At 47.0% G+C, this 13233-nt stretch overlaps 1 protein-coding gene across 1 annotated transcript in view; it reads left to right on the forward strand.

Moving 5' to 3' along the window:
* The window catches only part of LOC139167087 (retinal guanylyl cyclase 2-like), a 75300-nt gene that overhangs the window by 34912 nt on the left and 27155 nt on the right, over positions 1-13233 (forward strand). The window contains exons 3-9 of the mRNA XM_070751515.1: positions 916-1535; positions 4107-4408; positions 5421-5778; positions 9442-9497; positions 9721-9733; positions 10565-10677; positions 11694-11825. Coding sequence (XP_070607616.1) covers positions 916-1535; positions 4107-4408; positions 5421-5778; positions 9442-9497; positions 9721-9733; positions 10565-10677; positions 11694-11825 — 1594 coding nt within the window. The remainder of the gene's footprint in view (positions 1-915; positions 1536-4106; positions 4409-5420; positions 5779-9441; positions 9498-9720; positions 9734-10564; positions 10678-11693; positions 11826-13233) is intronic.

Here is a 13233-nt window from a genome sequence, read left to right on the forward strand (position 1 = left end):
GGGAAGAGCCTTCTCTGTGGCGACCCCGGCCCTCTGGAACCAACTCCCCCCGGAGATTAGAATTGCCCCCACCGTCCTCGCCTTTCATAAGCTCCTTAAAACCCACCTCTGCCATCAGGAATGGGGGAACTGAGATACTCTTTCCCCCTAGGCCTTTACAATTTATGCATGGTATGTTTCTTTGTAGGTATGATTGATTTTAAAATAAGGTTTTTTTTAGTTGTTGTAGTATTGGATTTACATGCTGTTTTTATTATTGTTGTTAGCCGCCCCGAGTCTACGGAGAGGGGTGGCATACAAATAAATAAATAAATAGATAGATAGATAGATAGATAGATAGATAGATAGATAAATAAATAGATAAATAGATAAATAGATAAATAGATAAATAGATAAATAGATAAATAGATAAATAGATAAATAGATAAATAGATAAATAGATAAATAGATAAATAGATAAATAGATAAATAGATAAATTAAACAAATAAACAAATAAAAACAAATAAATAAACAAACAAATAAACAAATAAATAATAAACAAACAACAAATAAATAAATAAATAAATAAATAAATAAATAAATTAAAAAAATAAATAAATCTGGGTCTTCATTTGACCGTCCTCAAAACATTGAATCAACGTGGAGCCTGTTGAGATTTGAACTACCAAAGTGCTGGCAATGGGCAGAAGTAGCCTGCAGTACTGCATTCTAACCACTGTGGCTCTTCTACGGTACAATACCAACTCATCCAATGCTAAACTCTCAGTCGCTTCTTTTAAGCTCTTCTCCTCTTCAACAGGTTGGTCGTCCGTACCGATGGTTGTCTTGGTATCCTGAGCTGGAGATGCCATGGTCGATAAGCTTGTCTCCTCCTCGTATGTCGGATGGCCTTGGATCTTGTTGAACCTTCACAGGGGGGTCAACTTAGGGATGGTGCTGATACTTTCTCCAGCCTGTTGCCCGACTCTTAAGATCGGTCTGGTGGGACCTTGGTCCTGTGACTCCTACTTCTCCAATGCCCTGCCTGAAGTGGCTGCACAACTAGCTAGGGAGAGGATCAAGAAGAATCCTTCCCTCACCGTGGTCCATCCGCTGGATTACGTATTGTTTGAGGAAAATCTCCAGGCTTGGAAAACAATGGCTAGATTCATCGACTCCGCCAAGAATCGGTCAGCATTCATAGGACCATTGAATCCTAGCTATTGTGAGGCTGCCTCATTGCTAGCTCAAGTTTGGAACAAACCCATGTTATCGTGGGCCTGTCTAAACGATGACCTGGAGAAGCCAATTAACCAGTCATGGTTTGTAAGAACTTTGCCTTCCGCAGCTTCTGTCCTCCTCACTGTGTTGAGATATTTTAACTGGGCCCACATCGGCATCATCTCTTCCAAGGGACTACTTTGGATGGACACAGCCCAGAAGCTGGCTAGCGTCCTCAGAAGCCATGGGCTACCTGTGGTTCTTGTTACGTCCACCGGGACAGAAACAGTAGAAGAGGCTTGGGCCAAGATAGAAGCTGCTGGAAACATCAAAGGTAAGTGGGGAAGTGATCTGGATGAAAAGCAGTATTGGTAGGAACCCAATACAGTGGTACCTCTACTTGTGAATTCGTTCTGTGACCAGGTTCTTAAGTAGAAAAGTTTGTAAGAAGCAATTTTTCCCATAGGAATCAATGTAAAAGCAAATAAGGCATGCGATTGGGCAAACCACAGGGTGGGTGGAGGCCCTATTTCCTCCCAGGCGATTCCTAGAGAGGCCCCACGGAGGCTTCTCCCCACCTTTTCCGGCCCTGTTTCCTCCCAGGAGATTCCTAGAGAGGCCCCACAGAGGCTTCTCCCCACCTTTTCCGGCCCTGTTTCCTCCCAGGAGATTCCTAGAGAGGCCCCACAGAGGCTTCTCCCCACCTTTTCCGGCCCTGTTTCCTCCCAGGCAATTCCTAGAGAGACCCCATAGAGGCTTCTCCCCACCTTTTCTGGCCCTGTTTCCTCCCAGGAGATTCCTAGAGAGGCCCCACGGAGGCTTCTCCCTGCCTTTTCCTGTTACAGTTTCGGAGGCTCGGGATTGTAAGTGGAAAATGGTTCTGGAGAAGAGGCAAAAAAATCTTGAACACCCGGTTCTTATCTAGAAAAGTTCCTAAGTAGAGGTGTTCTTAGGTAGAGGTATCACTGTACCTTCTTTCCTTCTTTCCTCCTTCTGAATGCATTTAGAAGTAAGCAGACCAGGTTCTGTAAGAGAAAACTCAGAAACAAGTTAGAAATGGACTATGGGTGGTCCTCATAACCATTCATTTACACAGTGACTTACAGCAGTTACAACCATTTTGAAGCATGCCCATGGTCACATAATGAAAATTTGGAGGCTTGGTAACTGCGTCATATTTTGTCCCAGGGTCACGTGATCCCATTTTGCGAAGCCAAGTCCATAGAGAAAAGCCAGATTCGCTTAACGACTATGTTACTAACTTCACAACTTCAGCAATTCCCTTTACAACGGTGGCCAAGAAAGCTGGTAAAATGGGTCTGAGCCCAAATGTGGCCGTACATTGAGGACCCGCTGGTAACATATTCAAATCTCCAACTGAGCTTTCAATTTTTAATTGCAGGATGGTTGTTCCATCCTATTGCCTCCAAGAGCCCTTCCAACTCTACGATTCAATTAATTCTATTTTTCATTCCCTTCCTTTCCTGTGTAAATGGAAAGTTTTAACCCCTTCCTTTCTATAAGCTATTGCCAATTATTGCAATGATATGGCAAACCTATCTTGCCAATAAACCATTTCATTAGTCTGTGGTACTTAAGTCTAAAAGTTATACTCTATGTATCTAGCCCAAAGGTTACTTTATTCAACTTTTATATTGTTCTAGCTAAGAGCAAAAGATTAAACCAACAATCATGGAATGCCTTCTGTGGATATGATAGGATTAAATCTACATGCCTGGTTAAAGTAACCCACTTCTTTGATTAGTTTACGGAAATAATCATTCATTTAAGCTTCCGTTTACCTAAAGTAATTGAAAACCCTTCTGTTTGTCTAAGGCAAATAACTAATTAGATACTCTTCTGTTTATTTAGCCATGCTGTCCTGACAGCATTATATCTGCATGCTATGTGTTACATATTATTCATTCCCATTGTAACTAGGTTAAAGGAAGAATTAATCTTGCCTCCCAAGAAGGACAATTCCATCTGTCCGTCCATTACCCTGGGGGGAGAACTATTGACCCCCTCAGAGAGGGTATGCAACTTGGGCATCCTCCTCGATCCACAGCTGACATTGGAATATCATCTTTCAGCTGTGGCGAGGAGGGCGTTTGCCCAGATTCGCCTGGTGCACCAGTTGCAGCCCTATTTGGACAGGGAGTTATTGCTCACAGTCACTCATGCCCTCATCACCTCGAGGTTTGATTACTGCAACGCTCTCTACATGGGGCTACTTTTGAAAAGTGTTTGGAAACTTCAGATCGTGCAGAATGCGGCCGCGAGAGCCATCGTGGGGCTCCCTAGATTCGCCCACATTTCTGCAACACTCCGCGGCCTGCACTGGCTGCCGATCGGTTTCCGGTCACAATTCAAAGTGTTGGTAATGACCTTTAAAGCCCTACATGGCATTGGGCCAGAATATATCCGGAACCGCCTTATACCGCACGAATCCCAGCGGCCGATAAGGTCCCACAGAGTTGGCCTTCTCCGGGTCCCATCGACCAAACAATGTCATTTGGCGGGCCCCAGGAGAAGAGCCTTCTCTGTGGTGGCCCCAGCCCTCTGGAATCAACTCCCCCCAGAGATTAGAACAGCCCCCACCCTCCTTGTCTTTCGCAAATTACTCGACCCACCTTTGTCGCCAGTCATGGGGGAGTTAGGATATTCCTTCCCCTAGGCCATTACAAGTTATGTATGGTATGTTTGTGTGTATGTCTGGTTTTTATAATAAGGGTTTTTAGTTGTTTTATTAAATTGGATTGTTACATGTTGTTTTTTATCATTGTTGTTAGCCGCCCCGAGTCTGCGGAGAGGGGCAGCATACAAATCCAATAAATAATAATAATAAATAAAATAATAAAAACATGTCTCCATGTCTGTGATTTCTACACTTTCCTCCTCTTAGTTCTTCTTCTCTGCATGGCGTCGGCTCTCGTCGGAGGGGAAGACCAAGCGACTTTCCTCAGCAAAGCCCAGGAACTCGGACTGGCTGACGGCAGGTACATCTTTTTGCCCTACGATACTCTCTTCTACAGCCTCCCTTACGGAAACCATTCCTACTTCCTTCTGGAAAACGACGGAGCCTTCCAGAAGGCTTATGACGCGGTGCTGACCATTACCTTGCAGTCCGGAGAATGGACTTTCTACGAAGCTTTCCAAGCGGCCAAAGAAAAAGGCGAAATCAAAGCGGATTTGGAACCGGAACAGGTAAGGCGCATCTACAGGTAGCCCTCAACTTAGGAGCACAAAATTTCTGGTGCTAAGCAAGACATTTGTCAAGTGAATTCAGACCAGTTCGGTAAGGAATCGCTTTTTCTCCCTCTGCGCATGCGCAAAAGGCAGAGGGTTAAAAGAAAAATGGTAAAGTGTTCGGAAACTTCAGATCGTGCAGAATGCAGCTGCGAGAGCAATCATGGGCTTCCCAAGGTATGCCCATGTTACACCAACACTCCGCAGTCTGCATTGGTTGCAGATCAGTTTCCGGTCACAATTCAAAGTGTTGGTTATGGCCTATAAAGCCCTTCATGGCATCAGACCAGAATATCTCTGGGACCGCCTTCTGCCGCACGAATCCCAGCTGCTGGTTAGATCCCACAGAGTTGGCCTTCTCCGGGTCCCGTCGACTAAACAATATTGTTTGGTGGGACCCAGGAGAAGAGCCTTCTCTGTAGCGGCCCCGGCCCTCTGGAATCAACTCCCCCCAGATATTAGAGTTGCCCCCACCCTCCTTGCCTTTCGCAAGCTCCTTAAAACCCACCTCTGTCGTCAGGCATGGGGGAATTGAGATTTTCCTTTCCCCCTAGGCTTATAGAATTTATACATGGTATGTTTGTATGTATGAGTGGTTCTTTAAATTGGGGTTTTTTAGATTGTTTTTAATATTAGATTTTTTTACATTGTCTTTTTCTATTGTTGTTAGCCGCTCCGAGTCTTCGGAGAGGGGCGGCATACAAATCTAATAAATAATAATAATAATAATAAATAATAATAAAGTCCAGGCGAGCAAGATTTTGGCGATTTTCACCTATTTCTTGCTTCTGCGCATGAGCAGAAGCAAAAATTTCGGCAAAACTCGCCCAAATCTCAAGCATGCGTGTGCACCAGCCAGTCAATTGGAGCTATGCACGCAGCTCCGTTTTCTCTACCGGGACGCCGTATTGGACTATCCGGCCTGCAACCCGATTCTGAATCTGTTGTTCTGGCTTGTCTTCTTCTGCAGGTCACTCCCCTCTTCGGCACAATCTACGATGCCGTGTACTTGCTCACAAAAGCCCTGGCCAAGGCACCCCGGCCCCAAACGTCTGAGCACTTGGCAACCCCTTTGATTCACCACATCAGGAATTTGGATTTTGCCGGCTTCAGCCACAGGATTCAAGTCGATGGCCAAGGAAGCCCGCTGGCCAGCTACGTGATTCTGGACACGGATGGCAAAGACGGTCACCTCTACCCCACTTACCTGCTGGAGGCTTCTTCGGGGAGGATGCAGCCACTGGAGAGGGCGATCCATTTCCCCGGGGGGAGAGTGCCCCCAGTTGATTCCGCCTGCTGGTTTGAACCCGACGTCATCTGCGAAAGAGACGACGCATGTTAGTATCACACCACCAGGGGGAGCTTCCGGTTTTCGTAGCTGCTGATTCGCTCAGCGGCATACAGGCGCTTCGAACACGCACGGTGCTACCGGTGCAGAAGGGAAAAACAAGATGGCGGTGCCTAGGGCGCTGCCAAAAGAACTGTCTTGGGGGGCGTGGCCAGGCCGCCATTATTGCCGGTTCGGAGTAGCGGTCCCTATTTTTACTACTGGTTCTATACAGGTGGGGGGTCCTACTTACTGCCACTACAGGTGCGATGTGTGTGCAGCACCAGATGACCGGCGGGCGTCCAAACGAGATTTGGCTTCTGCACATGTGCAGGAGGTGAAATCTCATGACAGGATGCACGGCGGTGTGAGATTTCGGCGATATTTTTGCTTCTGCACATATGCGGAAGGGAAAAATCACCGAACATCGCCAAAATCTTGTGTGCACATGCATCTTCTTGCAAGATTTCGCTTCCTGCACATGCACAAAAGCCAAATCTCAGACACACCCGCCCACCCGCCGGTCACCCATTTTCGCTACTGGTACACAGTGTGGCGCATACCGAGTAGCAACCCATTGCTGGTTCTGTAGAACCGGTTGGGAGAATATAAAGTGTATAAAGTGAGAGCAAACCCCTCCTCTTCTCATAAACCCCACTCCCTTCTAGACTGATGAAGTTACCTAGTGGGGTCACGAAACGCCCGCGAGGAAACAAGCAAGCTCAGATCCCACTTTTCAACCCCACAAGTTGCAAATATTCCTCCTTTACAAATGGTTGTAAGTCAGTGGCTAACTGTCCTAGCGCTCATATCGGTCAACTCTAAACCATCGTTGTTTGATCTCTGTTTGTTTCGGCAGACTCAGGACTTCGGATTGTGATTCTACTCCTGTCACCGCCTCTCTTTCTGCTTCTCTTCGGCCTGTACCTAATGTGCCTTACCAGGTCAGTATATCGCGCAGCCGCGAGAGCAATCATGGGCCTTCCCAGACATACCCATGTCTCGTCAACACTCCATGGCCTGCATTAGCTGCTGATCAGTTTCCGGTCACAATTCAAAGTGCTGGTAGTGACCTATAAAGCCCTACATGGCATCGGACCAGAATACCTCCGGGACCGTCTTCTGCCACACGAATCCCAGCGGCCGAACAGGTCCCACAGAGCTGGCCTTCTCTGGGTCCCGTCGATGAAACAATGTCATCTGATGGACCCCAGAGGAAGAGCCTTCTCTGTGGCGGCCCCTGCCCTCTGGAATCAACTCACCCCAGAAATTAGAACCGCTCCCACACTCCTCACCTTTCGTAAGTTACTGAAAACCCACCAATGTCACCAGGCATTGGGTAACTGATGTTACACCCCTGCTAATATGGTTTATGTATGGTATGATTGGGTTGTGTGGTTATTTTAATGATAAGGGTTTTTAGATGGTTTTTAAGTATTAGATTTGTTACATTGTTCACTGTTGTTGTGAGCTGCTCTGAGTCTTCGGAGAGGGGCGTCATACATATCTAATAAATTGTTATTGTTTGTTTGTTTGTTTATTTATTTATTTATTTATTATTGATTGATTGATTGATTGGATTTGTATGCCACCCCTCTCCGGAGACTCGGGGCGGCTAACAGCGACAATAAAACAGTGTACAATAGTACAGTGGTACCTCAAGATACGAACCCCTCATCTTATGAATAACTCATGATATGAACCCGGGGTTCAGAAAAAATTTGCCTCTTCTTACGAACTTTTTTCGAGTTACGAACGCCAAACCCGAACTTCCGGGTTCGGCGTTCGGAGGCTCCTGGAAAGCCGCCCGGCTGGTTTAAAAGGTGACAGCCAGGCTGGGGGGCTTCCCAGCAACCTCCCGAACCCTGAACTTTTGCCGAACTTCCGGGTTCGGGGTTCGGGGTGTTGCTGGGAAGCCCCCCAGCCCAGCTGTCACCTTTTAAAACAGCCGTGCAGCTTCCCAGGAGCCTCCGAACGCCGAACGCGGAAGTTCGGGTTTGGTGTTCGGCTTCGGGAGGCTCCTGGAAAGCCGCCCGGCTGGTTTAAAAGGTGACAGCCGGGCTGGGGGGCTTCCCAGCAACCTCCCGAACCCCGAACTTTTGCTGAACTTCCGGGTTCGGGGTGTTGCTGGGAAGCCCCCCAGCCCGGCTGTCACCTTTTAAAACAGCCGCGCGGCTTCCCAGCAGCCTCCGAACGCCGAACGCGGGGCGAGGGGCGGGAGGCAAATCTCTGCATCTCCAGCAGCCAGGGAAGCCGAGCCGGGCATGGCGGTTACGGCGGCGGTGCTGCTGCTCCGGTCGCCCGATCGTCTCCTGCCTCCCGCGACGATGTTCCACCCCAAGCCTGGCTCGGCTTCCCTGGTTGCTTGGCCGGGTGGGCTGTGCCGAAAGGGGCTGGAGACACAGAGCTGAGCACGCCCCTTCATCCCCAAAGGCCGGCTTTTTTGTCTGGGAGGGAAAATGACGCGCCCGGCGGCACAGGGGCGAGAGGTGGGAGGCAAATCTCTGCGTCTCCAGCCCTGAGTCGGACACACCCTCGCCGCCGCCCCCAGTCGCTGCCCGCCCCGTCTCGCTGGGTGACGGGACCCGGAGAAGACCCACTCTGTGGGACCTAACTGGTCGCTGGGATTCGTGCAGCAGAAGGCAACCCAATACTGAATGAAGCAAGTTAAGATGGCAGGCCCAGCGGTGTGGTTGGCACCTAAAAGCAGGCAGTGCTTTGGATGCAATGCAAAGAGTCAAATCTTGATTCTTTTGACCTCATCCTGCAGACGGACCCATCTTCACATTGGCACGATCGGCCATCCTCATCCAAGAATCCACTCCGGATTTTGCAAACGGCTGGTACCTGAGCATCCTTTTATCTCTCTCCTGAGCCTTTCTGGGTGGCCCAATTAACTAATGATTTCAGGAAACAAATTGTGCTATGTAAAGAAATTTTAAAAAGGGCAATTATGGCCAGCCAGATGCTTGGATTCCTTTGACAATTCAAGCCTGGAGAGAGAATTACTGACTTCCTGCCTCACCTCTGAAAAATAATAATAATAACAATACTGTGTTTTCCCAGAAAAGAAGACCCTGTCTTATATATTTTTGAAGCCGGAAATAAGCGTTTGGTCTTATTGCCATGCACTCAAAAGCCCAATCGGGCTTATTATCAGAGGATGTCTTATTTTGGGAGGAAACAGAGTAATAAATAATAATGCAAAATTATTAAAGGGGCCAAAGAAAACCCAGTGCAGCTGGACTTTTTCTATATCCGATGCGAGAGGTTTATCTTCTATAGTTGGAATAACTCTAAAGCGAGGTGTAAAACTGTATTTCTTCGAGGGCTGGATCAGCATTTTTTGTAACACTTTTAATTTGGATTTTAATTGTTGGTTTTAAATTGTCCTGAACTGTTTTTAAGGGGTTTCAATATTACATTGAATGTGTTATTTTTTGGTTGTGAGTCCTTTGGGAGTTGGGCAATATAGAAATCCGAATCCGAGTCCGAATCCGAATCCAAATCAAAATCAAAATCAAAATCAAAATCAAAATCCATCAATCAATCGATCAATCAATCGATCAATCAGTCAATATTACATTGAATGTGTTATTTTTTGGTTGTGAGCTGCCTAGAGTCCTTTGGGAGTTGGGCAGCATAGAAATCCGAATCCGAATCCGAATCCAGATCCTGATCCTGATCCTAACCCTAACCCTAACCCTAGTCCTAGTCCTAGTCCTAGTCCTAATCCTAATCAATAAACAAATTAATCAATAGTTGTCCTCTGCTGGCCTGCATGGGGTGGATGGGCAGGGGGGGTGGTAGAGTGATGGGACGGACGCATCCTGCAGCCCTTCTCTGGCCAAAATGGGGCACGAGGGAGGCACGGACCGTGTGCCCTATTTTTGGCCTGGGCAGCCTCCTGCAGCACTCTACTGGCCAAAACAGTATGTGGGAGGGCAGCATATCGCCAGAATGCAGTTGTGTGCACAACGCATTTGCCCAGGTTTGCCTGGTGCACCAGTTCGGCCCTATCTGGACCGGGAGTCACTGCTCACAGTCACTCACGCCCTCATCACCTCGAGGCTTGACTACTGCAACGCTCTCTACATGGGGCTACCTTTGAAGAGTGTTCGGAAACTTCAGATCGTGCAGAATGCAGCTGCGAGAGCAATCATGGGCTTCCCCAAATATGCCCATGTTACTCTAACACTCCGCAGTCTGCATTGGTTGCCGATCAGTTTCCGGTCACAATTCAAAGTGTTGGTTATGACCTATAAAGCCCTTCATGGCACAGGACCAGAATATCTCCGGGACCGTCTTCTGCCGCACGAATCCCAGCGACCAGTTAGGTCCCACAGAGTTGGCCTTCTTGGGTCCTGTCAACTAAACAATATTGTTTGGTGGGACCCAGGAGAAGAGCCTTCTCTGTAGCGGCCCCGACCCTCTGGAACCAGCTCCCCCCGGAGATTAGGACTGCCCCCACCCTCCTTGTCTTTTGTAAACTCCTTAAAACCCACCTCTGCCGTCAGGCATGGGGGAAGTGAGACATCTCCCCCAGGCCTATATAATTTGTGTATGGTATGTTGTGTGTATGTTTTTTAATTATGGTTTTTTTTAGTTTTTTAAATATTAGATTTGTATTTTACATTGTGTTCTACTATTGCTGTGGGCCGCCCCTAGTCTACGGAGAGGGGCGGCATACAAATTTAATAAATAATAATAATAACAGCGGCAACCCCCACCTGACAGGGACAGTAGGCACGATGGTGCGCTTATGTACCTCCACTTATGCATTGCTTTTGATCTCTTTTTCAGAAACGGTAACGCCAACCGCCGATTCGTGAAAGGATCACAGAGGCTGTTTCTGACGTTGGACGATCTAACTTTCCTGAACACCAAAATCAGCAGAATGGTAAATATCTATGGAGGTTCTCCATCCTTCAGGTTGCGGCTCTCCAAAAGGGACTTTTTCTGGAGGCAGACGGACTTTCTTGTTTTTTTTCCTCTGAAGACATTTTGCTTCTCACCCGAGGAGCTTCCTAAGCTCTTAAATGACAACGTCTGCTCTTTTGAAGACAGCAAAATCCACATTTTGGACAGAGAAAACCGCAGGTTTGAAAGAAGGGTCAAAGAGGCCATCTAGGTCAAAATCTATCTATCACCTATCTCCAATGTACAACACAGTCCATATAGAATAGAGTGGAATATGGAATGGAATATGGAATGGAATGGAATAGAATAGAATAGTATGGAATGGAATAGAATAGAATATAGAAGAATAGAATAGAATAGAATGGAAGGGAAGGGAATAGAATAGAATAGAATAGAATATAGAAAAATAGAATAGAATAGAATATAGAAGAATAGAATAGAATAGAATGGAATGGAAGGGAATAGAATAGAATATAGAAAAATAGAATATAATAGAATATAGAAGAGTAGAATAGAATGGAATGGAATGGAAATGAATGGAATGGAATAGAATATAGAAGAATAGAATGGAATGGAATATAGAAGAATAGAATGGAATGGAATGGAAATGAATGGAATAGAATATAGAAGAATAAAATAGAATAGAATAGAATATAGAAGAATAGAATAGGATAGAATGGAATGGAATGGAATAGAATATAGAAGAATAGAAAATAGAAGAATAGAATAGAATAGAATGGAATGGAATATAGAAGAATAGAATAGAATAGAATATAGAAGAATAGAATGGAATAGAATAGAATAGATGGTGCAGATGCTCTCAGTGTACATAAAAGAAAGGAGTCAGTTGTCAAGAATCATGAGGTAAAAACACTTAATGATGCTCATAGGGGTCAAATAAGCAACCGGGAAGCAATCAATGGTTGTAAGTCGAGGACTGCCTGTCTCTGTTCTTTCCCCCACTGGTTCCCATCTTTGCTCAATGTGCCTTCACAGAGGTTAACTCTGGACAACCTCAGTGAATCGAGCGGCTGCTCCGAAGTGCACAGCCTGAGATCCATGACACACTCGTTGTCTGTGAAAAGCACAACTCTAACCTACGAAACCTCAAATGTGGCTGTGTATCAGGTAAGGGGGACTTGAATGAAATATGAGCAATGGGCATTTTATCTTTGTTCTTTCTCCTTCATTGCAAGCGTCAAAACAGTGGGACCTCTACCTACAAACGCCTCTACTTACGAACTTTTCTAGATAAGGACCGGGTGTTCAAGACTTTTTTTTGCCTCTTCTTCAGAACCAATTTCCACTTACAAACCCCAGCCTCCGAAACTGTAACAGGAAAAGGCAGGGAGAAGCCTCTGTGGGGCCTCTCTAGGAATCTCCTGGGAGGAAACAGGGCCGGAAAAGGTGGGGAGAAGCCTCCGTGGGGCCTCTCTAGGAATCTCCTGGGAGGAAACAGGGCCGGAAAAGGTGGAGAGAAGCCTCTTTGGGGCCTCTCTAGGAATCTCCTGGGAGGAAACAGGGCTGGAAAAGACGGGGAGAAGCCTCCGTGTGACCTCTCTAGGAATCTCCTGGGAGGAAACAGGGCCGGAAAAGGCGGGGAGAAGCCTCCATGGGGCCTCTCTAGGAATCTCCTGGGAGGAAACAGGGCCGGAAAAGGTGGGGAGAAGCCTCTTTGGGGCCTCTCTAGGAATCTCCTGGGAGGAAACCGGGCCGGAAAAGACAGGGAGAAGCCTCCGTGGGACCTCTCTAAGAATCTCCTGGGAGGAAACAGGGCCGGAAAAGGCGGGGAGAAGCCTCCATGGGGCCCCTCTAGGAATCTCCTGGGAGGAAACAGGGCCGGAAAAGACAGGGAGAAGCCTCCGTGGGACTCTCTAAGAATCTCCTGGGAGGAAACAGGGCCGGAAAAGGCGGGGAGAAGCCTCCATGGGGCCTCTCTAAGAATCTCCTGGGAGGAAACAGGGCCGGAAAAGGTGGGGAGAAGCCTCCTTGGGGCCTCTCTAGGAATCTCCTGGGAGGTAACAGGGCCAGAAAAGCTGGGGAGAAGCCTCCATGGGAGCTCTCTAGGAATCTCCTAGGAGGAAACAGGGCCAGAAAAGACAGGGAGAAGCCTCCGTGGGGCCTCTCTAGGAATTTCCTGATAGGGAACAGGGCCGGAAAAAGCGGGGAGAAGCCTCCATGGGGCCTCTCTAGGAATCTCCTGGGATTAAACAGGGCCTTCATCCTCCTTGTAGTTTCCCCAATCGCACACATTATTTGCTTTTACATTGATTCCTATGGGAAAAATTGTTTGTTTTTACAAACTTTTATATTTAAGAACCTGGTCACGGAACAAATTAAGTTCATAAGTAGACGTACCTTGTCTTGGTGACTGGAACTCACTGTATCCTGAATCAAAGTCATCCAGCCGGCTTTCATGCCCAAGGAGAAACTATAACACACCGTCTGCTGGCACCTAGCCTGGTGCCTTAACCAGTAGATATTTTATTGTAAAGCTGTAGTAACAAAACCTTGAAAATAAAAACAGGTGCAACTC

This window comes from Erythrolamprus reginae, chromosome 4, assembly GCF_031021105.1.
Source record: "Erythrolamprus reginae isolate rEryReg1 chromosome 4, rEryReg1.hap1, whole genome shotgun sequence".
Taxonomy (NCBI): Eukaryota; Metazoa; Chordata; class Lepidosauria; order Squamata; family Dipsadidae; genus Erythrolamprus; species Erythrolamprus reginae.